The following is a 23,260-nucleotide window of genomic DNA, read 5'->3' as shown; positions in this document are numbered from 1 at the left end:
TCCAAGAACCGTTGGGCAAAGGTGTTGGTACATGAGTAGTTTTCCCAGTTAATGGCAGGGTAGTTAAAATCACCCAGTACTAGGGTGTTTGGTTCTATCTTAATATTTTCCAGTATGTTTAAAAAGGTGTAGTGAGAATCTTGGGGTATGGTGGGGGATCTGTAGCAAGCTACAGTTTGGATTGTAGTCTTACCTAGTGTTAGTTGCACCTGGAGAATTTCAGACGCATTGTGTTGGGCAACTAGCCTGGTGGTGTGAATATCCTTGGTGAATATTGACACTCCTTCATCTTTAGTGTTTCGATCCTGGTTTGGTGGCCGAAAAGTGTGGTAAGAGTTGTAGCCTGGTATTGCAGGGGTGCTCTCTGAAGCCTTGAACCAGGTCTCAGTTACTGCACAGATATCAATGTTCTCCATTTTTAGGAGTGCCTCGAGAGAGTGCATTTTGAGGTTTTGTGGAAAACAACATCAGTAATTCCTCTACCTAAGAGTTCACAAAGCCACATCAAAACATTGATGTATATTGTCCAATAACTCTACAGGATCCAGTTTCATTTGTTGTTGAAAAGGCCTCAGCCTCACAGCTAAAGGTTAATTAGGAACATTAAGATACCTCACACTTCATACTGCTAGGACCCAATAATCATTCCTGTATTAATGATCATGGGTAGATCACTACCTTGCTTCTTGGTTTGGTGTGTGTGTGCCTGTGTGTGTGTGTGTGTGTGTGTGTGTGTGTGTGTGTGTGTGTGTGTGTGTGTGTGTGTGTGTGTGTGTGTGTACGTATGTGTGTGTCTGTCTGTGTGCCTGTGTATGTATATGTGTGTCTGTCTGTGTGCCTGTGTATGTGTAATTCAAAGTAAATAGAAAAGTATATTACAAAAAAAAAGTACAGTTTTGTACCTACCATAAATGTAGATGTTTGAGTGCTCATACAGCTGCAGTCATAACAAATGGTTTATCCTGCCGTCAGGCAGGTCCTCGGTTGGCCGAATTCCAAAGTCTAGGTCCGGCGTCGGTTGTCGTCGCTTCTTCCCTGACGTCAGTGCGCCAGGGGTATAAAAGAGGCAGCCAACGCCATTTTCTTCATTTTTTCTTGCCCCAGATGTCAGGTGCCCCCAGAAGGAAGGCAAACATAATGTAGTGCAAAGATGCAATGTTGATAAATCAAAAACAGTAGTTGCAAGCAAATACACCATAAAAGAATACCCCAAAAAGGTTATATGAGAAGTATTTGTCATAAGGCCTGTCCTAAGAGGGGTGGGAGGGAGGGAAACCTGGACTGCAGCTGTATGAGCACTCGAACATCTACATTTATGGTAGGTACAAAACTGTACTATGTTCATCGTGCATGCAGCTGCAGTCATAACAGATGGGTAGAATCCCAAAGCTAAGTAAGGGTGGCAGGCACTAAGTGGAACTAGGAGGGGCTAGGAAGCCCTGCAGGACTGCTGTGGGAAAGCCCGCTCTAGATTTTGAGTATCGTGGGAGGTGATAGTGCTTGGAGAAAGTGTGCACTGAACTCCAGGTGGCTGCTTCCAAAATGTCCTTGGTAGGGACCCCCCTGAGGAAGGCTGCAGAGGTAGCTGTGGCTCTGGTGGAGTGGGGTCTGATGCCTGCAGGCACAGTTTTTCCATGAAATGAGTAACAAAAGCGTATGCAGTGGGCTATCCATTTTGAAATTGTCTGTTTGGAAATAGCCTTTCCCTGAGCACCTACAGCATAGGACACAAAGAGTTGCTCAGATTTCCTGAATGGCTTTGTTCTGTCCAAGTAGTAACGTAGTTGTCTGTGAATGTCCAAGGAATGTAGTAGTCTTTCCCCTTTGTTTTGTGGATTAGGATAAAAGGTAGGTAAGTGGATAGTCTGATTCAAAGCTACACTGGATACTACCTTTGGCATAAAGGTAGGATTGGTTCGTAAGAAAACTCTGTCCTGATGGAAAATGATGAATGGTTGCACAGCCATGAGGGCCTGTAGCTCCGAAACCCTGCGTGCTGAGGTGATAGCCAGAAGAAAGGCTGTTTTCCATGACAAGTACTGTAACTCTGTTGAAGAAGCTGGCTCGAAGGGAGGAAGGGTCAGCTTTTCCAATACGTAGTTGAGGTCCCAAGCAGGGACTGGTGGTTTCCTTGGGGGTTTTAAATTCTTTGCCCCTCTGAGGAACTGCCTTAAGAGAGGGTGAGAGAATAATGGAGGATCTGTGTTGTATTGTGCAGAAATGGCTGAAGCGTGGATCTTGATGGAGGAGAAGGAAAGTCCATTGTTTAACATCTCAGCTAGGTACTGTAAAATTTGAGGTATATTTATTACCCAAGGATTCTGTCCCTTTTCGAGATTCCAGGCATAAAATCGTTTCCATTTGGCGGAGTAAGCCTTTCTAGCAGAAGGTCTTCTGGCCTCCAAGATGACATCCTGCACCTCCTTGGAGAGGAGAAACTGTTGGGAAATCAAGGAATTCTCCATGCAGCTAGATTTAGAGTTTTGAGATGGCTGTGGAGGGTCTTGTAGTTGTGCTGGGACAACAGAAGAGGGACTAGAGGTAGGATCCATGGTGGGGAGTGTGTCAGGCTCCTCAGGAGCGGATACCAGTGTTGTCTTGGCCAGTCTGGAGCGATGAGAATCATTTTCGGCCTCTCTGCTCTGGCTTTTAATAGAACTTTGGGCAGCAGAGGAAGAGGCGGGAAGGCATAGACTGTCAATGTTGCCCAATTGAAGGAAAGTGCGTCCACTTTCCAGGCCTGTGGATGATAGGTCCTTGAACAAAATTTTTTCAACTGGCAATTTCTGTGGGTAGCAAAGAGATCTATGTCTGGCTGTCCCCATGCCTGAGTTATCTTTGTGAAAAGTTGAGGATGCAACTTCCATTCGTATGGATCAGTCATATTCCTGCTTAGGTTGTCTGCCAGTGTGTTTTCCTTCCCTGGCAGGAATTGTGCCTGCAGTTGAATTTGCAATTCCAGTGCTGTGTTCCATAGGGTCATGTCTTGCCTGCACAGGGGGTATGAATGAGTTCCCCCCTGTTTGTTTATGTACCACATCACTGTGGTGTTGTCTGTCCTTATCAATAGCTGGTCTGGGTGCAGTAGGTCTTTGAAGGTCATAATAGCCTTTTGCACGGCTAGCATTTCCTTTTGGTTGATGTGGAGGTGCTTCTCTTTTCGGGTCCATTTTCCCTGAATGCACTGATCTGTCATGTGTGCTCCCCAGGCGTAGTCTGAGGCATCTGTTGTGATGATTTGAGTTGGTTGAGGTACACAGAAAGGAAGACCTGTGTTTCTTTGGCAAGCTTGAGTCCACCACAAAAATTCCTTTTGAAGGCATGGAATGAGTGGGATAATTGTTTCCAAGCTGTGGCTGTGTTGAGACCATAAGTTTTTCAGGTACCATTGAAGTTTCCTCATATGCAGCTTTGCACATGGGATTAGTAGGATGCAAGATGCCATGAATCCCAGAGCCTGCAGGATTTTCCTTGCAGTTAGCCTGGTGTAAGTTGCCATTTTTTGAAGTATTGAGACAGTTGCCCTTGCTTGTCTGGCGTGAGGTAGGCCATCTGGGTGGTTGTATCCAAGCTGGCACCCAGGAAAATTATTTGTTGAGAGGGTATTAGTTTTTATTTCTTTTTGTTGACTGTGTATCCCAGGAAGTTCAACAGTTTTATTACAAACGCCAGGTGCTGCAGTAGTATGTCCTTGCTGTCCGCTTGGATCAGGCAGTCGTCCAGATATGGGTAGATTTGTATCCCTTGTAGTCTGCAGAAGGCGATTACTGATGCCAGGCATTTCGTAAACACTCTGGGCGCAGTAGATAAGCCAAAGGGCAATGCAGAGAACTGGTAATGGGTTGAACCTGCAAGAAATCTGAGGTATCTTCTGCAATCTTGTCTGATAGGGACATGCAGGTATGCCTCCTTGAGGTCCAATGTTAGCAGCCAAGACTGGGAAGAAGCTGCTGTAATGTGAGCATCTTGAATTTTGGCTTGTAGATATGTGTTTAGGATGGATAGGTCTAAGATAGGTCTCCAATCTTTGTCTTTCCTCGGTACCAGGAATAGTCTGGAATAAAACCCTTGACCTTGTTCTTTTACAAGTACCTCTTGAATTGCTTTCATGTCTATGAGAGCTGAAACTTGCTTTTGTGCCTCTGCCCTTTGATTTTGTGGCAGGTTTGGCATGCCTCTCATTTTGGAAGGGTGTGAAAGTGGAACCTGTAGCCTCTGTCTATAATGTCCAGAATCCATTTGTCATTTGTTACAATATGCCAATTTTTTGAGAATAATATCAATTTTCTGCCCAAAGGTGCTGCCATTAAAGCTTTGCTTGGCAGGAGTAGGGGGAAGTCATTGTGTCTGTTTTCTAAAAGACTGTGATCTATCTTCTCCAGCTCTTGGGGTTGGTGCTTGCCACTGTCTGGCTCTGAAGGATCCTTGAGGTTGCCCTCTGCCCCTTGGGTGTCTGTATTTGCCCCTTTGAGGTCTGTCCATGGCTGGAAACGACCAATTTTTTGAGGGCCATTTTCTGCTGAAACGTGGAGGCTGTACATGCAGGAAATCTTTCACTGTTTGCATTGATTTCGCTTTTTCCTCCATTTTCTTTAGCACCTCCTCAGCTTTAACACCAAACAATACATCTTTTTGTAGAGGAGCATCTAATAAGTTAGCTTTGACATGATCTGGTAAGCTAAAGCATCAAAACCATACTGCAAGGTATGTTTACCCACTTGCTCTGCACCATGCAACAAATCCTGCAACTCTTTTAAATCTGGTTGTTCTGGTTGTGTCATCTTGCTTTTCAGCTGAGATATCAAAAACTGTTGATACTTTAACATATGGAACTGACAGTTTAATGCCCTCATGGTTAAAGTGGCCGAGGTGTACACCTTTTCCCCCACCTTTCTAAAGCTCTGGAATCTCTCTCAGAAGGTAATGGATTTTTAGCAGTAGAGGCCTTAATTCCCTTGGGACCCTGTGAAATTGTTTCTGGGTCAGCAGTATGGCTTTTATATAGGAACTGGTGAGAATCAGGAACCCGGTAATACCTGTCTGGTTTAACAGGAGCTGGTGGCAAAGAATCAGGATTAAGGCTGGCTTCTGTGTACACATCATCCAATATATCTAAAACAGGAGGGATAGCCAGAGGCCTATGCTGGGGGAGCAGAAGAAATTCCCTGAGCCTTTTCTTGGAATCTGAATAATCTTGGCCTTCCCAGTGAAAGTGTTCCCTCAATGTATGCAGGGTTCCCCCAAAAGAGAAGTCCTCGGGGGGTGAGACCGAGGGAATAGATTCCTCTGCATCAGAGTCTTCGAATGGAGAATAGGCATAATCCTGGTCCTCAGATAGTTCTGAGGTAATAGAAGCTTGATCTGAGGAAGGGTAGTCTTCCTCTAATCTGGGCCTTTTGTCAGAGGGGAGGATGAGAACCCCTGATAAGAGTAATCAAATCCTCAGCCATTTTAAGCATCTGTTTTTAGGCATGGTGCATTGAGAGGGGGTCTGAGGAACCTGTTTTTTGGTTTTCATGGCTGCTTTAGATTTAGTGAATGCTTTAATAGAGAAGGAGGAAGGCCTGAAGACCCCTTGAGAAATGGTAGGCCTGTCTAAATTCTGAGTTTCCCCGCCAGGAGTGGCGTCGGGATCTGTAGTAGGAATGGGGGCCGAGGAGCCTGCGACCTCGGGTACTGAAGACACCGGTAATGCATTGTCATCGGTACTCAGGGGCTGCGTAGGCACCTCGCTGAGTACCGGAGAACTGGTAGTTGGCCTTAGCGTGGTTTCAGTAGGTGGTGCGGACCTCGTATGTCGGTCCTTATCTTTGCGTTTTTTGCTCAAAACTGGAGTCGGAGTATCCGACGACATAATATAATTAAATGTTTTGCCAAAAAAGTGAAGGGCGAACTCTGCCCGATGCTTAATAGTGCGCTTATTGAATCTAGCACAAAAACGGCAGGCCGAGACGTCGTGGTCTAGGCCTAAGCAAGGTATACAGAAAGAGTGGAAATCCTTATGTGGTATTTGCTTCCCACATGAAATGCAATTATTAACTTTGTCTGACATCGGTCTGAGGCAAGAAAAGTTTCCCCAACGGGGTACTTAGCTTTCAAGAAGACTTCGGCTGAAATATTTTCATAAATCTCAGGAGCTGGCCGACCGGCACTTGCGAACTGCTTCTGCTTCGGGCACCGTGCGGCAAGAAAGACTGAAGAAAATGGTGTCGGCTGCCTCTTTTATACCCCTGGCGCACTGACGTCAGGGAAGAAGCGATGACAACCAACGCCGGACCTAGACTTTGGAATTCGGCCGTCCGAGGACCCGCCTGACGGCAGGATAACCCATCTGTTATGACTGCAGCTGTATGCACGATGAACATCTGTCTTTCTCAAAATAAATTTGCTAAGACATAAAATTATTGTATGGCAGCAATTTATTGGTCAGAACAGAATCAGCAGTTTAGTGAAACATCACAAACAAAAACAATTAAGCAAATCTGAAAGGGTAAACTACATGCCTAACTTTATACGACATGAAACAAACCAAACATAAAGTACTATCGCAGCAGATGAAGACAGGATTCAAAATAAACTTAACTTGAAAAACATAAAATCAAACTTTTATTAAATAGCAATCAGATTAAGAGCTCTCATCCAATACAAACTTGGACATCATCAGAATCTAAAATAATAATATTATTACTATAACCCTACTATGAAACAATGCTATTAAATGAATATAAGCACACTATATGTAGCAGTCCCTGAATGGTAGTACCATAATTACATTTTTAATAAGATGTGTTTTACTTTTTCTTTAGAATTCACTCACTTGTGACCAATTTCATGTGCAATTGTGAAAGCTGAACCCAGGCCAATATCTTCATTAATGCTACAGCTCCTTTCAGGCTCACACATTCCAGACACAGAGGCCAAGCCTGAATAAAAAGAAGGAGACACAAAGGGTCAGACCAAGGTATTCCAGCTTTAAAAGCACCAACTATAAGTCCCTACATTATTTTTTATAATCCATCTTCACATAAGAAGTAAACTGGCAAAAAGTTAACTTTCTAGTCATTTGCAAAATCACTGGGGGGAATTTCACTTCATCGGCTAGATTTTAATATTATTTTGAACTGCAGTCAGTGCTGGAAAATGTCTAGACTAGGGGTTAGATTTATAAATTTTACTCCTCGTAACTTGGGACCACCAAGTAACTTGAGCCAGAAATGGGAATAGAAGAAAGAATTTCTATTTTTTTTCAATTTTTACATTCTCAGAAATGAAGAATGCAAAATTAATGTAAACTGTTCCTTTAAACAAAGTCTTTGTATTTGAAATACTTTATTCATATGAAATTAATTCCATAATAATCTTGAAATACGCAGGAACTCTTTTATAGTTACGGTTTCCTGTCACATAATGAAGCATCAGCCTAACCACTTTGCAGTACCAACATAAATAAAGAAAGAAAAAAAGTTTACTACTTGTAAACACTGCTGTGTCATCAGCACAGGGCAACCACCTGCTCCTCTTTAAACACTAAAGTTCCTATGTAATTGCGTCCTACGAAGAAGTATGAAAAAATGGCAAATATCCTGAGATTTTAAAACACAAAATATTTCCTAAGTTTCTTCTAACACTTGCATAGTATAATAACTTTGCATATAAAGCATAATATGACAACAAAAAAAGAAAACAACTCAAATTCTACAGCAGTGAGCTTTTATTCTGGCCACAAAGTGAAGGTCCAGTCATTTGCACTGGTTGCAGGTTCATATGTAAGTACTAGGCTAGCTGCCATTGCAGGCCATTTAAGCCTGGCCAATTTTCTTTTCATAGGTGAAGTATAGTATGTCCTGCAAAATTGCACATCTCCATAAAATATGTCAAACACGACATCTAAAAAGGTGGTAACCCTACTTAAGCATCACATTATTATATGTGGCTGTGCTTGCATGTGTTTAAGTGTACATACCTGTAGCTGTGCTTAAGAAGGTGTAAAACTTTAATAGTGCAACAGTAGTTGCAACTGACAAATATACTTAAGAAGTCACAACTGACAAATATACTTCAATCACATAAACTTACTAGGAGTTTTACAATTTAGTTTTAAAACACTGTTTCTCCAGAAGGGATATTTGGGAATAACAGTGTGGCTTCAAACATCATACACTTATATGTACTGCTTAGCCAGCTATATATTTTAATTTCTTGAGTGATATACAATTGAAAGGTACAACAAAAAGCAAGCCTTCACTTTTAATTACGACTTGGCTTGTGTGTTAACACCTCTACCATTGCCAAGTTAAGAACTCCACAAACTTTTTAAATTAACTTTGTCTATTTTCTCACTAACAAGAAAAAAAAATAACTGTTAGCTTCCAAACAATTTACAGAAGAAAGCAAGTATAACTTTATCAAACACTTAAAATTGTGGTTAGCTTACCTAGAGTTCCACAGGGCTTGTTTTTGTAAGTGCATATATCATATCTGTAAAACAGAAGCATGGAAAGTGTTAGTGAAGACATATGATGTTTGTTTTAGGTTTTACCTTTTTATGTGTCTGTCCCTCTGGCTGTAGAACATTATTCTACTACAGACTGTTCCAGTGTGTGTGTACCATTGGTACTGTTAGAATTTCGTAGCACTCTGGCATGAGCTACAAGTCTGCAGGTTGCTCACCGTATCTGGACTACAGCCAGTAGGACATTTGCCATTATTGGGGGGGGAGCTGAAGTAGACCTTTGTAGACACTAGCTTAGTAGAACAGTCATCTTATAGTCTTACAAAGTTCAAACAGTTATGTCAGAATGCTCTGCAAAATTTTAAAACTTAGATGTAGACATTCCTCTGTAGCTGAAAGTAATGAACAGAAGTAATGCAGTTTGCACTTCAGGCACGTTAATTAGATGTAAAAGTTCTTCATTTATTCTGACATGACTTGTGAAATAGTTCCTTAATTCCTTAATATTCAAACTATTTAACTGCATAAATCTTCAAGGTGTGCCAACCATAACACAAGAAATATTTGGAACACAATTAAAAAAATAGTTTAGCTTTTTGGTTGTTAGTTCTAAAACTACATCCTTCCAAAATACATATTACTAAAAGGCCAAATAATAACTCATCCTTGGTTGTGCTAAGTGCTGCAATGGAAATCTTGGTCTGTAACATGTTGTACAGTATTCCATTCTAGCTTTGGTGGAGTTTTCATTTTGTTTTTACTGATTGTTTTTTCAGTGACCTTCTCGCTCATTGTTTTAGTTTGCTGTTTGGGATATTTTTGCAGTGACCCTAATGATAATGGACATCAGCTAGATATAACAGCCCTGTGTTTCTAATGCTTAGTCAAACACTCTGCTGTGCTGATGAGGTCATAACAAGGCCGAAATATGCATAGCCACAGCTAGTGGGGTTTGGCTTTTTTGGCCTGAAATTATCCATTAAAAAGACGAAACAAGTCATGGGCATTCAGAATCGCCAATTAGCTGAAACACCTGATGTTCATAAGGATCATTTGCATATATCCCATGTGCCTCAGATACAAGAGGTTTGGGAGGTCACTCAGTGGAAGTTCTAGCTTTGCTGGAGTTTTCATTTTGTTTTTACTGTCTAGAAGGAAAAAGGAATTTTATAGACTGTTTCCAAATTCCACATGTGACAATGGAATTTCAAAAACCAAAGAGGATAGTACTGTGATTCCACCCATTTGAAGTTCAAAGGACAGGGCAGGGTCAATATCTGTGAATAGTAGATGACAGCAGTAAACAAAAAGCTGGCTGGCTGGCTGCAGGGACCAATCAGAAAACAATCTGTTAAGGGACAGTGGGCAGAATGCAACATAGGGTGTTCAGGATCTCAAATGCAGTGGGCAAATAGCCATATGTTACTTACTTACATAAGCCGACTGTGTTAGTCCCGCTAGGCCAATGGCTACAGGTTTATAGGTTCATAGGTAGGTACTAGGCTATTGGCCCTAGGGCCTATATAAGCCTAGCCAAAAGGTACCCTGGCTTTCGCCACCCAAAAAAAATTATGTTCCTGTGCCCCTGTCGAGCAGAGCCATAGACGTGATCCCCGGGGTGAATTTCCTATCTCCCATCCAATCATCAAGAGTTTTCTTGAAGAGTGCTAAGGAGGAGCTTTATTTGCTATAGATAGGTAGTTTGTTCCAGAGTATGGGAAGTCTCTGGGACAGGAATCTATCCCTCCAGCATGCTCTGTTTATTGTGGTGACAAGGTTTAGGTCCCTAGAGCATGCAGCTTGGAGGGATTGGGATTTCTTTAAGTGGAGCATGTCCAACAGCTCTGGGATTGACATAGCTTTGTATGTTAGGCAGAGACTGCCTCTGAGTAAGCGATATGCGATGGAATAAAGCTGGAGTTTTTTGAGACAGTCTGCATAGGGCAACTGTTTGAGGTTGATAATCCTCTATGTTCAGACAAGACCCAATATGCCATTAGAGAAAGAGAAGATTGATGCAGCAGCAGCAGCAACTTGTTTTGGTTACGAGTGGGAAATCGGAGTATACTAACTGATGAGCAGGGGAGGGAATCAGACACTCCTACCAAGGCTTGAGACAATAAGGAAAGAGCTGCAACATATTTCAATGTGGACGTGTGTGTGTGTGTGTGTGTGTGTGTGTGTGTGTGTGTGTGCGTTTTATCCTACTTTCTTTGAGTGCTAACTAGACACTGTATCTCAATTATTTAAATCTGATAATATTGAACTTGTCAGTTGCTGTTTCTCATAGCAAATCACTTCTGGTTTGATTTCTGTTTGCATGTTGGCACTGATACACTGCGTTGCCTTTTCTTCTCCAGTTTTGCAAGCAGACATTTTAATGCAGAGGGCTTGCCATCATGCAAAAAAAAAAAATACAAGGCTTTAGCTAGCTGAAGGCATACCTCTCAACCTTTTAGTGCAACAAATCTGGACAAAGCTTAAAATAGGGACAGATTTAAATATTGATTTTATTAACTTAGAAAGTTGCTAAATAACAGGAGTTGTGCTAGCATGTATTTTCTGAAAGATATGAAGTATGAAACACAAATGTACATCATTATTTAATGACTTAAATCCTCAGTGATTTGTCAGAAAACCACAAATTTTACAAAGAACAGACAAAAAAACATAAAAATCTGGACAGTTGAGAGTTATTGTTGAAGATCTGATCTTTTTTTATCCACTTGAATTGTTATGCAGATGTAATTTGGGGAAATATAGGGGAAGAAGGTATGCCGTGTGTTTGTCAGTGCGTGTGTATGTGTGTGAGATGGAAACAGAGAGGGACTGAGAAAGACAGAGAAAACAAGTTGCAAAAATGTGCTAATCTGACCCATGACAAAGTTACCACCTGTCCAGGAAACTCCTCAACAGGCAACATTTATCTATTTATTTACTTGTTATTTGGTTTTTAATACTTTATTTGTCTGTTCAGTAGGTAGGTGGGATGTTCTGCAGACCACAGCAATAATGTAAAAAATATAGCAATGCAGAAATTGGCCCAGCAAAGAAGCAGATGGAAAATATAGTTCTATGAGAGAAACATATAAAAATTTTAAAATAGGAATTACCCCGGATGGTTCCACAATTACACAGCAAACATACAACTATATTATACAGTGTTTAAACAGTATGATCAAACTACTTGCTATTTACAGCTTATGGACTACAACATATTTGGAAGCTATATACGCAGTATCTGCAGGTGCTTAACTAGAATTGACTACAGAATTAAAAAAAGTAAACATATCCACCATTATCAGGTCTGTGGGATTCAAGCCTAAGTGATGTATTAGAGTAAACAACTAATTATTTACAATCAGCCATTCTTTGTAAAGCAGTTACATTCCTATGAAGCCATAAGGTGGTTAACAAACTTAGGTCTAAACATTTTAGAATCAGACTTATCCCAAACCTCTATAGGAAACAGGCTCCAGAGTTTGGGATTATTTTTGTAAAAAATTTTCCCATAAAGCTACCACAAAATTAGGCCTCTTAAGCATTACTGCTCTTTGATTATCTGACCTTACTGACTAATGAAATTATACAACTTAAAATTTCATGTCCAAAGGGGAAGACAGTATTTTAGGTGGATAAGCTTAACCATACAAGAGTAACTTTAACCTGATATAAATTGCAGCTAGCTAGCTTTTTATATGACAGATTACAGTACAATGGACTTTAGGGCCACCTCCAGTAGTAGCATCTTTCTTTTTTCCCCACCGCAAGGCATAAATTGTAATCAGTAGTAATATGCGGTATCCCGCCATTAAAGCAAACAGCCAAGCCTTTAAGCACTGTGGTCAGGAATGTCCTTGTCCTAAGACACAGTGACAGTGGAGCTAATTATATTAACTATAGGGATGCAGGTAGTAAATTCCCCTTCACCTAGGTGGTGAGAGAAGCTCACTACAGAAAAATGTAATTTCAAAAAGTGAGTCAGTTGCTTTGTTTATGTTAATTTTCTGTTCTGATGAAATGGAGTTCAACGAACTGCCATGGAACAGTGTGGTACAGCTGATACTAAAAGAAATGGGTCCCTGTTGAACAGTAAATCAAAACTATTATAAGATTAGATTTTGCCAAGATGTTACTAAACAGTTCCACTTTCAGAGCATATCTCTAATGTTCTTAAGTCAAGTGGTACACCTCCATGTATAAGGAAATAAGTCCCATGTGAGTTACAAATTATTTTCATAATCATCGAGTTATGCACATGAGGGTCCAAATGGAGAGATGAAAAATCAGCAAGCAAAGGAGAGTAGTAGTGTTGAAATTGAATTCATCCTCAAGTCTTGGTGAGAACCTTCATGAGTTGGACAGTACAGTTGTGTACACTTACCATAAATGTAGATGTCCGAGTGTATTCACTGTTGCAGTCATTACATTCGGGTAATTTGCTGGCAGGTTGCCCTCAGTCGGCCTGAATTCCAAAGTCTTGGGTCCTGCGTCGGTTGCTGTCTTCTCTTCCATGACGTCAGGTCGTCAGAGGTACAAAACATGCAGCCGACTCCATTTTCTTTAGTTTTTCTTGCCCCCGATGTCAGGTGCCCCCAAAAAGGTAGCATTATTTTATATATATATATATATATATATATATATATAAATACATACATCAATATAAACTTTACCTTCATCTACAAGCAAATACACCACATAGGTTGTAGAAGATAGTGAAGGAAAGATAAACTTCAGAATGACAGGGGGATGGCGGGAGGGTAACCTGGACTGCAACAGTGAATACACTTGAACATCTACATTTATGGTAAGCATACACAACTGTACTATGTTCTTCGTGTTTCACTGTTGCAATCATTACATTTGGGTAGAATCCCAAAGCTATGATTGGGAGGCTCGAGCTAAACAGCATTAGGTGCGGCTATAAGGCCCTGCAGCACTGCAGTGGCAAAGCTTGCCCTGGACTTAGAGTAGAGAGGCAAATAGTAATGCTTTGTAAAGGTGTGAACAGAACTCCAAGTAGCAGCCTCTAGAATGTCTTTGGTTGGTACTCTTCTGAGAAAGGCTGCTGAAGCAGCTGCAGCTCTGCTGGAATGAGACCTAATTCCCTTGGGCACAGGTTTACCATGGTGTAAGTAGAAGAAACGGATGCAGTGGCTTATCCACACTGAAATTGTCTGCTTTGAAATAGCCTTTCCTTCTGATCCTGCAGCATATGACACTAGTAACTGCTCAGTTTTTCTTAGAGCTTTAGTCCTGCTCAAGTAGAATCTTAGCTGTCTGTGTAGGTCCAAGGAATGCAGAATTCTCTCCCCTTTGTTCTGCGGATTTATATAAAAAGTTGGCAGATGAATTGTTTGGTTAAGAGCCACACTGGAAACCACCTTAGGCATAAAAGTAGGATTTGTCCTCAGAGACACCCTGTCCAGGTAAAATATGATAAAACGCTCTACAGCCATGAGGGCCTGTAGCTCTGAAACTCTTCTTGCTGAAGTAATTGCTAGTAGAACAGCTGTCTTCCATGATAAAAACTTTATATCAGCGGTAGCAGCTGGTTCAAATGGAGGCAGGTTGAGCTTTTCCAACACATAATTGAGGTCCCGTGCAGGTAATGGTGATCTTCTAGGGGGCCTTAAATTTTTGGCTCCTCTAAGATACTGCTTTAGTAAAGGATGAGAAAAGATTGGTGGCAATGTGTTGTAATGAGCCAAAATGGCAGAGGCATGGATTTTGATTGATGAGAAAGATAGGCCTTTGTCAAGCATCTCAGTTAAGTATTGTAATACCTGAGGAATATTTGGTTCTGCTGTATCAGTTCCTTGTGCTTTACTCCAAGCACAGAATCTCTTCCCCTTGTCAGCATAAGATTTTCTAGTACTAGGCCTTCTGGCTTCCAAAATGACATCCATCACAGCTTTACTGAGAGGTGTTGTTTGTATGATTACATGATTAGCCATGCTGCCAGGTTTAGAGTCTGTAGTTGATTGTGCAGGATTTGATTGTTTTGCTGTGACAGTATTTGTGGTCTTTAAGGCAAGGTCCATGCTGGGTATTGAGACAAGTTCCTTAGGATTGGGTACCAGTATTGGCGGGGCCAGTCCGGGGCAATTAATATCATCTTTGGCTTCTCTTGTCTGACTTTTAGGAGGACCTTGGGTAGAAGAGGCAGAGGAGGAAAGGCGTAAACTGATTTTTTTTCCAACTGAAGGATAGGGCGTCCACTTTCCATGCTTGTCTGTGATAAGTCCTTGTGCAGAATTTTTTCAATTGATAATTTTGGGGAGAGGCAAATAGTTCTATGTCTGGGCTCCCCATTTCTCTGTTATCATGCTGAAGACTTGTGGATTTAGTTTCCACTCGTGACGATCCATAAGGTTTCTGCTTAAATTGTCTGCAAGAGTGTTTTGTTTTCCTGTCAGTAATTGGGCTTGAAGATGAATTTGGTAGGTCAAAGCTGTGTCCCACAGTGCCATGGCTAATCTGCAAAGGGGGTATGAGTGTGTGCCCCCTTGCTTGTTTATATACCACATGACTGTGGTATTGTCTGTCTTAATCAGTAGTTGTCCTAGATGAAGTAAATCCTTGAAGGCTGTTAGGGCATTTTGAACAGCTAGCATCTCTTTCTGGTTGACATGTAGATGCATTTGTTTTGGTGCCCATATGCCCTGAATGCATCTTCCTGCCATGTGGGCCCCCCAGGCATATTCTGATGCGTCTATTGTTAAGGTTTGGCTGGCAGGGGATAGAGTGAAGGGCCGTCCCATGTTTTGGTGACAGGCCTTTGCCCACCATAGAAACTCCTGTTGCAGGCAGGGAATGAGAGGAATCATTGTTTCCAGACTGTGTGAATGTTGACTCCATAAACTTTTTAGGTACCATTGAAGTTTCCTCATATGCAATCTTGCATATGGAATTAGTAAGATGCAGGATGCCCTGAAGCCCAGAGCCTGCAGAATTTGTCTTGCAGAAGACTGGGTTTTTGTTGCCGTCAGTTTGAAGTAAGTAGTCAGTTGCCTTTGTTTGTCTGGCGTAAGGTAAGCCATCTGGGCAGTTGTATTCAAGCTTGCACCCAGGAATGTTATCTTTTGTGAGGGTACCAGTTGTGATTTCTTTTCGTTTATTGTGCACCCTAGGCATGTTAGAAGCCTTTTCACAAACGCCGAAGAAGAGTGTCCTTGTTCTCTGCTTGAATGAGACAGTCGTCCAAGTAAGAATATATTTGTATACTTCTTTGTCTGCAAAATGCAATTACTGGTGCCAGGCACTTTGTAAAGACCCTGGGCACAGTAGATAAGCCAAAGGGCAGTGTAGAGAATTGGTAATGCATTAAGCCAGCCTTGAATCTGAGGTATTTTTTGCACAACTGTCTTATTGGCACATGCAGGTATGCCTCTTTTAGGTGTAATGTCATCAGCCAAGCATTCTTGCCCAGCATGGGCAGAAGCTACTGCAAAGTCAGCATTTTGAATTTTGGAATGTCCAGGTATGTGTTCAAAATTGATAAATCCAGTATTGGCCGCCAGGCCTCATCTTTTCTGGGTACCAAGAACAGTCTTGAGTAAAAACCTTGTCCTTTTTCCTGTTCTGGTACTGGTTGAATGGACCCCATATCCATGAGGGAAGTAACCTGTTTCTGTGCCTCTGCCCATTGATTTGTGGGCAGATCTGGCCAACCGTTTGCCATTGGCAGAGTGTGGAAATGGAATCTGTATCCCTGTGATACTATGTTTAGTACCCACTTGTCCTGGGTTATTAACTGCCAATTTTGAGCAAAAAGTGCTAATTTTCCCCCTAAGGGTGCTGTCAAAAGATAAGTGCTTGGTGTAGGCAGAGGGAAGTCATTGGGACTGTTTTCTGTAGGTTTGCGCTTTATCTCCCCCTGATTTGGAGGTAGATGCGCCCCATTGCTTTGACCTGTATGAATCTTGCGCCTGGTATCTGGAACCCTTTGTGCGTCTGGATTTGCCCCTTTGAGCTCTGTCTGACACAGGAAAGGACCAATTTTTTGTAGGCCAGTGTCTACTGAATCTTGGTGGCTGCACTTGTAAGAAGTCTTTAACAGTTTGCATAGACTTAGCTTTGTCTTCCATTTTCTTTAAAATCTCTTTTGCCTTAATACCAAACAAAGAATCATGCTGTAAAGGTGCATCTAGCAATTTAGCTTTAACATGATCAGGCAAATTTTGTTCCTTTAACCAGGCATGCCTCCTAATCACAGATCCAGTAACTGCAGCCCTGCAGGAGGCCTCTAAGGAATCAAAACCACATTGCAAAGTATGCTTTCCAACTTGTTCAGCTGCATGCAATAATTCCTGCAATTCTTTATTTTCTGCACTTTCTGAAATCAACATCATTTTCTGTTTTAGCAATCCCATAACATGTTGTTGGTACTTAAGCATATGAAATTGACAGTTTAAGGCCCTGACTGCCAAGGTTGCAGATGTATAAACCTTTTTTTCCCCATCTGTCTAGTGCCCTTGAATCTCTGTCAGAGGGGGTAGGATTTTTTGCTGTTGAGGCCTTAACACCCTTTGGACCCTGTGAAATAGTTTCAGGATCAGCAGCAGGGTTTCTAAATAAAAATGTATGTGAGTCAGGGACCCTGTGATATCTGTCAGGCTTACTGGGAGCCGGAGGTAAGGAGTCAGGGGTCAAGTCTGACTCCGAAAACACATCATTCACAATGTCTAAAACAGGGGGAATGGCTAAAGGCTTGTGCTGAGGGAGAAGAAGGAAATCCCTGAGCCTCTTTTTTGATTCTGAGAAGTCTTGACTCTCCCAGTGAAAATGCTCCCTCAAAGTATGCAAGATTTCTCCAAATTAATAATCCTCTGGAGGAGATGCAGATGGAATAGACTCATCAGCATCAAAATCCTCATAGGGTGGTAAAGACAATTCCTGATCAGAAGAGGAATCAGAAGAAATAGAAACCTGATCTGAAGATTCATAATCAGTGTCTTGCCTAGGCCTCTTATCTGGAGGGGGATGGGTACCCCTGATCAAGGTAATAAGGTCTTCAGCCATTTTGATCATCTGTTTTTTAGGCATAGAGGCCTGTGCATGTGGCTCATGCTTCGGTTTTTTAGTTTTAGAAGTTGCCTTTGTCTTTGGTTTTGCAGCTGTCGTCAGTTTGATATATAAATGTTGAGGTCTGAATACACCCTCAGAAGCCGGTGCCTGCTCAGCGGCTCTGGACCCATCCGAGGGAGATACATCCGACGGTCCAATACCTTGAGTATTTTGCGGTATGCCGGACTCCACATGGGTGTCGGTAGAGGCCTGCGACTCGAATGTAGTGGGCATCAGGGGCTGCGAAAGCGCCTCACTGAGTACCGGCGAAACGGCAACTGGCTTAGGAGAAGCTTTGTCGTCGGTTTTGGATCTCGACTGCCTTTCTCTGTCCTTTTCTTCACGTTTTTTATGTACTCCGGTAGTCGGATTGTTATCCAACGACATTTCTGGGTAGTTAAATCTGTTTCCAAAATACTTTGATGCAAAAATATACTGACGCTTAATAGTGCTTTGGTTAAATCTAGCACAAAACTGACAGCCAGGCACGTTGTGATCAGGGCCTAGGCAAGGAATACAGTATAAATGGAAATCCTTATGAGGTATTTGCTTCCCACAAGTAATACAATTATTAACTTTTTCTGACATCGGTAAAAAGCAAAAAAAAGTTTCCCTAACGGGGTACTTAGCTTTAGTGAAGACTTCGGTTCTGAAACTCAAACTCAAATATTTCAGTAGTCGGCCGACCGGCACTTGCGAAATGCTTCTGCTTTGCACACTGCGCAGCAAGAAAGACGAAAGAAAATGGCGTCGGCTGCATGTTTTATACCCCTGACGACCTGACGTCATGGAAGAGAAGACAGCAACCGACGCAGGACCCAAGACTTTGGAATTCAGGCTGACTGAGGGCAACCTGCCAGCAGATTACCCGAATGTAATGACTGCAAAAGTGAAACACGAAGAACTTTTAGTTATGTACTCACCATAACTTCAGATGTTTGGGATCCATCTCGCCTACATTCTGACTGATGGGTTCGGAGCCGATCCTCGGCTCGACTGCACGCTTATGCCAAAGAGCGAAGTCTCTAATTGGCTGAGCTTACTATATCCCAGGATGCACCACTACCAGTCCCCCAGATCTAGTTTGTCCGCATACATGCACACATGCACGCCCTACTTATATAACATCGTCAGATGAAACAAGATAAACAGTAAAACTCAAAACCGCTCAATCTCTTCTGATCTCCAAGGCAGGGGAAGGAGGGTGGGTTTTAGAATGTAGGAGATGGATCCCAAACATCTGAAGTTATGGTGAGTACATAACTAAAAGATGTTATGTGATCCTATCTCGCCTACATTCTGACTGATGGGACAGCGTCTAGCACCTGAATCCTGGGTGGCTCACTGGAAAACACTCCTGAGTACCGTGGAACCAAATGATGCTCGTCCTTTAGATGCCACATCCAATTTGTAGTGGGAAATGAAAGTGTGCGGGTTGGACCAAGTAGCCGCAGCACAAATTTCGATATAGCGAGCTTGGAGTGAAAAGCTATAGAAGTAGCCATAGCTCTGGTAGAATGAGCTTTGATAGATGTTGTAAGTTGCTTATTCAAGAAGAATAAGCCTGAGTTATGCAATCTCTGATCCATTTGGAGATAGTAGCTTTTGTGATGGTTTGACCCAATTTATTATCTGAGAAGGACACAAACAACTGGTCTGACTTACGGTTGCTGAGTCCTGTCTAAATAGAAGCGTAATTGCCTGTGAACATCCAATTTATGGAGAGTGTATTCTGCTTCATTAGAGAATTTTGGGAAGAAAACTGGTAGCTCTAGAGATTGTTGGAGACAGAAACTAGAACAGACCTTTGGGACAAAGGATGGATTAGGCCTAAGTGATACTCTATCCTTGTGGAAAATCAAGTACGGTGGCTTAATAGACAGGGCTTGAAGCTCTGAAACTCTTCTTGCAGAAGTAATTGCAACTAAGAAGGCAGTTTTCCAAGACAGATATTTTAACTCACATGTAGCAGCGGTTCGAAGGGAAGATGTTAATGCGAAGCACCAAATCAAGATCCCACGGAGGCAGGATGAAAAATTGGGGTCTTAACAGGCACGCACCTTTAATGAAAGTTTTGCATAGTCTGCTGCTCATCAATGGAGGATCCATGGATTCGTGGAATTTAGAGATAGCCGCTAGTTGGACTTTAATAGTAGAGACAGAAGATCCTTGATTAAACAGGGATGTTAAGAATTTCAAAACCTCTGGGATAGGAGCAGTGATAGGGTCTAAGCCCTTGAGTTGAGCCCAGATAGCAAACCTCTTCCACTTACTGAGGTACAATTTGTTAGTGGTGGGTTTGTGGGCGAAGATAAAATGTGAACAACTTCCGGTCTAGTGTGTGACTTCTGACTAAAGTCGGAAGTGGAGGAGCCAAGCTGTCAATTTCAAAGATCAAGGGACTGATGCTGATGTCCCGACTGATGAATTAGCAGGTCCGAATTAGGTCTAAAGTCCACGGATCGTCCACGCATGCTTCTTCAGGTAAGGAAACCATACCTGACGAGGCCAGTATGGGGCAATCAGTATCATTGGACCCCAATTGAGAAGCTTTTGAATGACTTTGGAGAGAAGTGGAATCGGAGGAAAGGCATAAAGTAGCCCTGTTGGCCAAGGTTGTGCTAGAGTATCCATAGCTGGTACTCCCTGATGTGGGATCAAGGAGAAGAACCTTTGGCACTTGGTGTTTAGTGGAGTTGCAAATAGGTCGCAGCACGGCGTTCCCCCATCTCCTGAAAACCTGAGCTGCTACTGTTTGGTTTAGAGACCACTCGTGAGGAGAAAGAATTGTCCTGCTCAATTTGTCTGCCAATATATTTGACCTTCCCGGAATGTGGGTCGCTACCAAGAAGCGGTTGGTAGCTACAGCCCATTCCCACACTCTCATGGCCTCTCTGCAAAGGGGGTAAGATCTGGTCCCTCCTTGTTTGTTCAGATACCAGACCACCGACATGTTGTCTGTGTGGATGGCGATGATGCCCTGAGGAAGAAACTTGTGTAAGGCCTGTAGGGATAGAAGTACAGCCCTCATCTCCAACACGTTGATGTGGAGAAGAGCTTCTCTGGAAGCCAGGAGCCCTGAACTAGCCTGCCCAGACAATGCCCCCACCCTATCTGGGAGGCATCTGTCGTCAGGGTAACCACTGGAGAGGGAATAACAAAGGGCTTCCTTGATTCAGATTGGATGTCTGAAGCCACCAGCGAAGGTCCGTTTGCATATTTCCGTAATCATGATGTGATGATTGAGAGGAAGATCCTGAAAGGACCATTGAGTTGACAATAGCCACTGAAGAATCCTCATGTGCAATCTTGCCAGAGGAACTAAAAGAACCGTGGCAGACATTGAGCCTAAAACTTGTAGAACCATCCTGGCTGGGGCTTTGGATCTCGAGATCAGAGCTTGAACTTGGCCCTGTAAAGTTTGGATCCTTCCGGCAGGAAGAAAGACGCATCAATCTTGAGTCTATCTCTGCTCCTATGAACTTTATGCTGAGAGGGCAGCAAGACAGACTTTGACCAATTGAATGTAATCCCAGGGTAACACCCAGGAGATGGTGGCTTTGAGGTTGTCCATTAGTAGATGCCTGGTGGTGGCAGTCAGGAGCCAGTCATCCAGATAGGGAAACACTTGGAATCCAAGACTTCTCAGGTGAGCCACTACTGCCAAACACTTGGTGAACACCCTGGGGCTGTGGTGAGACCAAAGGGCAGAGCGCAAAATTGGTAATGACTGACTCCCAGGCTGAAGCAGATACCTCCTGGACGCCTGATGTATCGGTATGTGATAATAGGCGTCCTTGAGGTCTATGGAGCACATCCAAACATCCTTCTCCAACAATGGGAGAATGGATTGTAACGTGACCATTCGAATTTGGATTTCGTGACGGATTGGTTCAGTCTGCTGAGATCCAATATTGGTCTCAGGTCCCCTGTCTTTTGGCACTAAAAGAACCTGGAGTAATTTCCTGATCCGATCTGGTCTGTGGGGACCGGTTGGATGACTCCTTTTCTAGCAGCTTTAAAGCTTCTGGCTGCCATTTCCCTTTGACTGGGTGGTGGATCCGGGATTCTTTTGGACGGTGGGGCAGTATGTGAATGGGATGGTGTAACCTCCGGCAATGATCCGAAGCACCCATCTGTCCTGAGTGATTGACTCCCAGGCTTTTAGGTGCTTGGCAACGACACCCGACTGGCTCGAGCAGCACAGCCGGGCAATCCCTCATGACGTGTGGGAGGCTGAAGAGCCACGAAAGGACTCGCGGTCCCCAGAATTGCGGGGCCCTCTGCCGCCTCTGGGACGGCGTCTCCCTGAAAAATTTCCCGTCCTCTGCCTCTGGAAGGAATCTTCCTGCTGTTGGGAGAAAAACTTACGGATTTGGAACCACATTTTCCCTCCTTTAGCCTTGGGTAAGGCCGAAGGGAGTGGAATAACGGGCACCTACGGCAGATAAAGTTTTCCTCTTGCTCACAGCGGTAAGGGTGTCTTTAACCTTGGGTCCAAACAAGGAGGACCCATCAAAGGAGCGTCGAAGGAAGACTTGAAGGCCTCCAAACTGACACAGCGGAGCCAGGCTTGTCTCCGTGAGCCACGCCTGTGCCTGCGCTCTACCCGCCCTTCGGCCGCAGGAAATGAGCCTCATGGACGAGTTAGAAATTGACGAAGGATAGCCAACTGAGAGCTAACCGACTGGGCTAGCTGCTCAGGTAGGTTACCGAGAGGAATCTGACAACTCCTTGACCAGATCCCTCTGAAGCCTGGTAAAATGTGCCAAATAATTCAGAGACCTTAAAGTAAAGGCGCTGAAGTCAGGGTGCGCTCCCCGTGCCTGTCCATACTCCTAGACTCCTTATTAGGAGGATGGATGGACGTTGAAGCCTCTGCCTCGTCCTGTTGTGTAGCAGATGCCACCACCATGGCATCTACAGCCACGCCTTTAGTGAGGAACTCCCTCTCGGGGGGAGCTGACAAAAAGTTATTTGGACGAGAAGGGACTGCTTCGACGGTATCTCGATGTTCCAACGCCGTTCGACAAAATAAATCCAGAAGCTCGTCAAGGAGCAGAGACACCCAGGTGGCGGAGGGCTGAGCCCCAAAGGCCTTGAGGAGCACTGACTCATCAGCAGAGGGGTTTGGATATCCAGCCGGCTCGTTGTTTGAGGATCAGGAAGATGACTGCAAATGAGAGATCATCCGAGGACGACTGGGACCCCTCTGCATCATCAAGATCAGTGTCTGATGTAATAGACTGGGAGTCCACGTGCTTCCTCTTGCACGATCTCTTCCTTGGGGTTCCTCGAAGACAACTCCGAAGAACCCTCAGGAGGAGGGGAACCCCAATGGGGTAACCTCAGGCCCGGGGCTCCGCTGACTACGGACAGGGAACTGCCAAAGACCCAGTCTCCACGCCCAGGGAAGGTGCCGGTAAAGCCGGAGAGATGGCAAGAGGACTTGGCCAAGGCACTCCTCATGGCTCTGAAAGCCGGACCCCAGAATCCTGGGAGTGTCCGGTCCCCGAGCCGTGATAGCCGACGGAAGTCCCGCAGCGGCACCGAGGGAGGCTCGGAACCAGCATAGGTCCCAAACATCACCCCAGGTCCAGCCGAAGAAGTCAGCGTACCAAACTCGGACCCGAAGGCCGGTTGGAGTAAGGGTGGAGCCGACCCTGAGATCTCCACCGGCTCCAACAGCACCTGCTCCGACGGGCGAAGCAGTCGGAGGAGGAATGGCAATGGGTGGGC

At 43.5% G+C, this 23,260-nt stretch overlaps 1 protein-coding gene across 1 annotated transcript in view; it reads right to left on the bottom strand.

Moving 5' to 3' along the window:
• The window catches only part of ADAMTS6 (ADAM metallopeptidase with thrombospondin type 1 motif 6), a 2,910,080-nt gene extending 2,903,163 nt beyond the window's left edge, over positions 1–6,917 (bottom strand). The window contains exon 1 of the mRNA XM_044063364.1: positions 6,818–6,917. Coding sequence (XP_043919299.1) covers positions 6,818–6,903 — 86 coding nt within the window. The 5' untranslated portion in view covers positions 6,904–6,917. The remainder of the gene's footprint in view (positions 1–6,817) is intronic.
• Positions 6,918–23,260: the final 16,343 nt, after the last annotated feature.

Source organism: Protopterus annectens, chromosome 2.part1, assembly GCF_019279795.1.
Source record: "Protopterus annectens isolate FY-2018-M chromosome 2.part1, PAN1.0, whole genome shotgun sequence".
NCBI lineage: Eukaryota > Metazoa > Chordata > Ceratodontiformes > Protopteridae > Protopterus > Protopterus annectens.
This window is presented reverse-complemented; position numbering and strand designations above follow the sequence as displayed.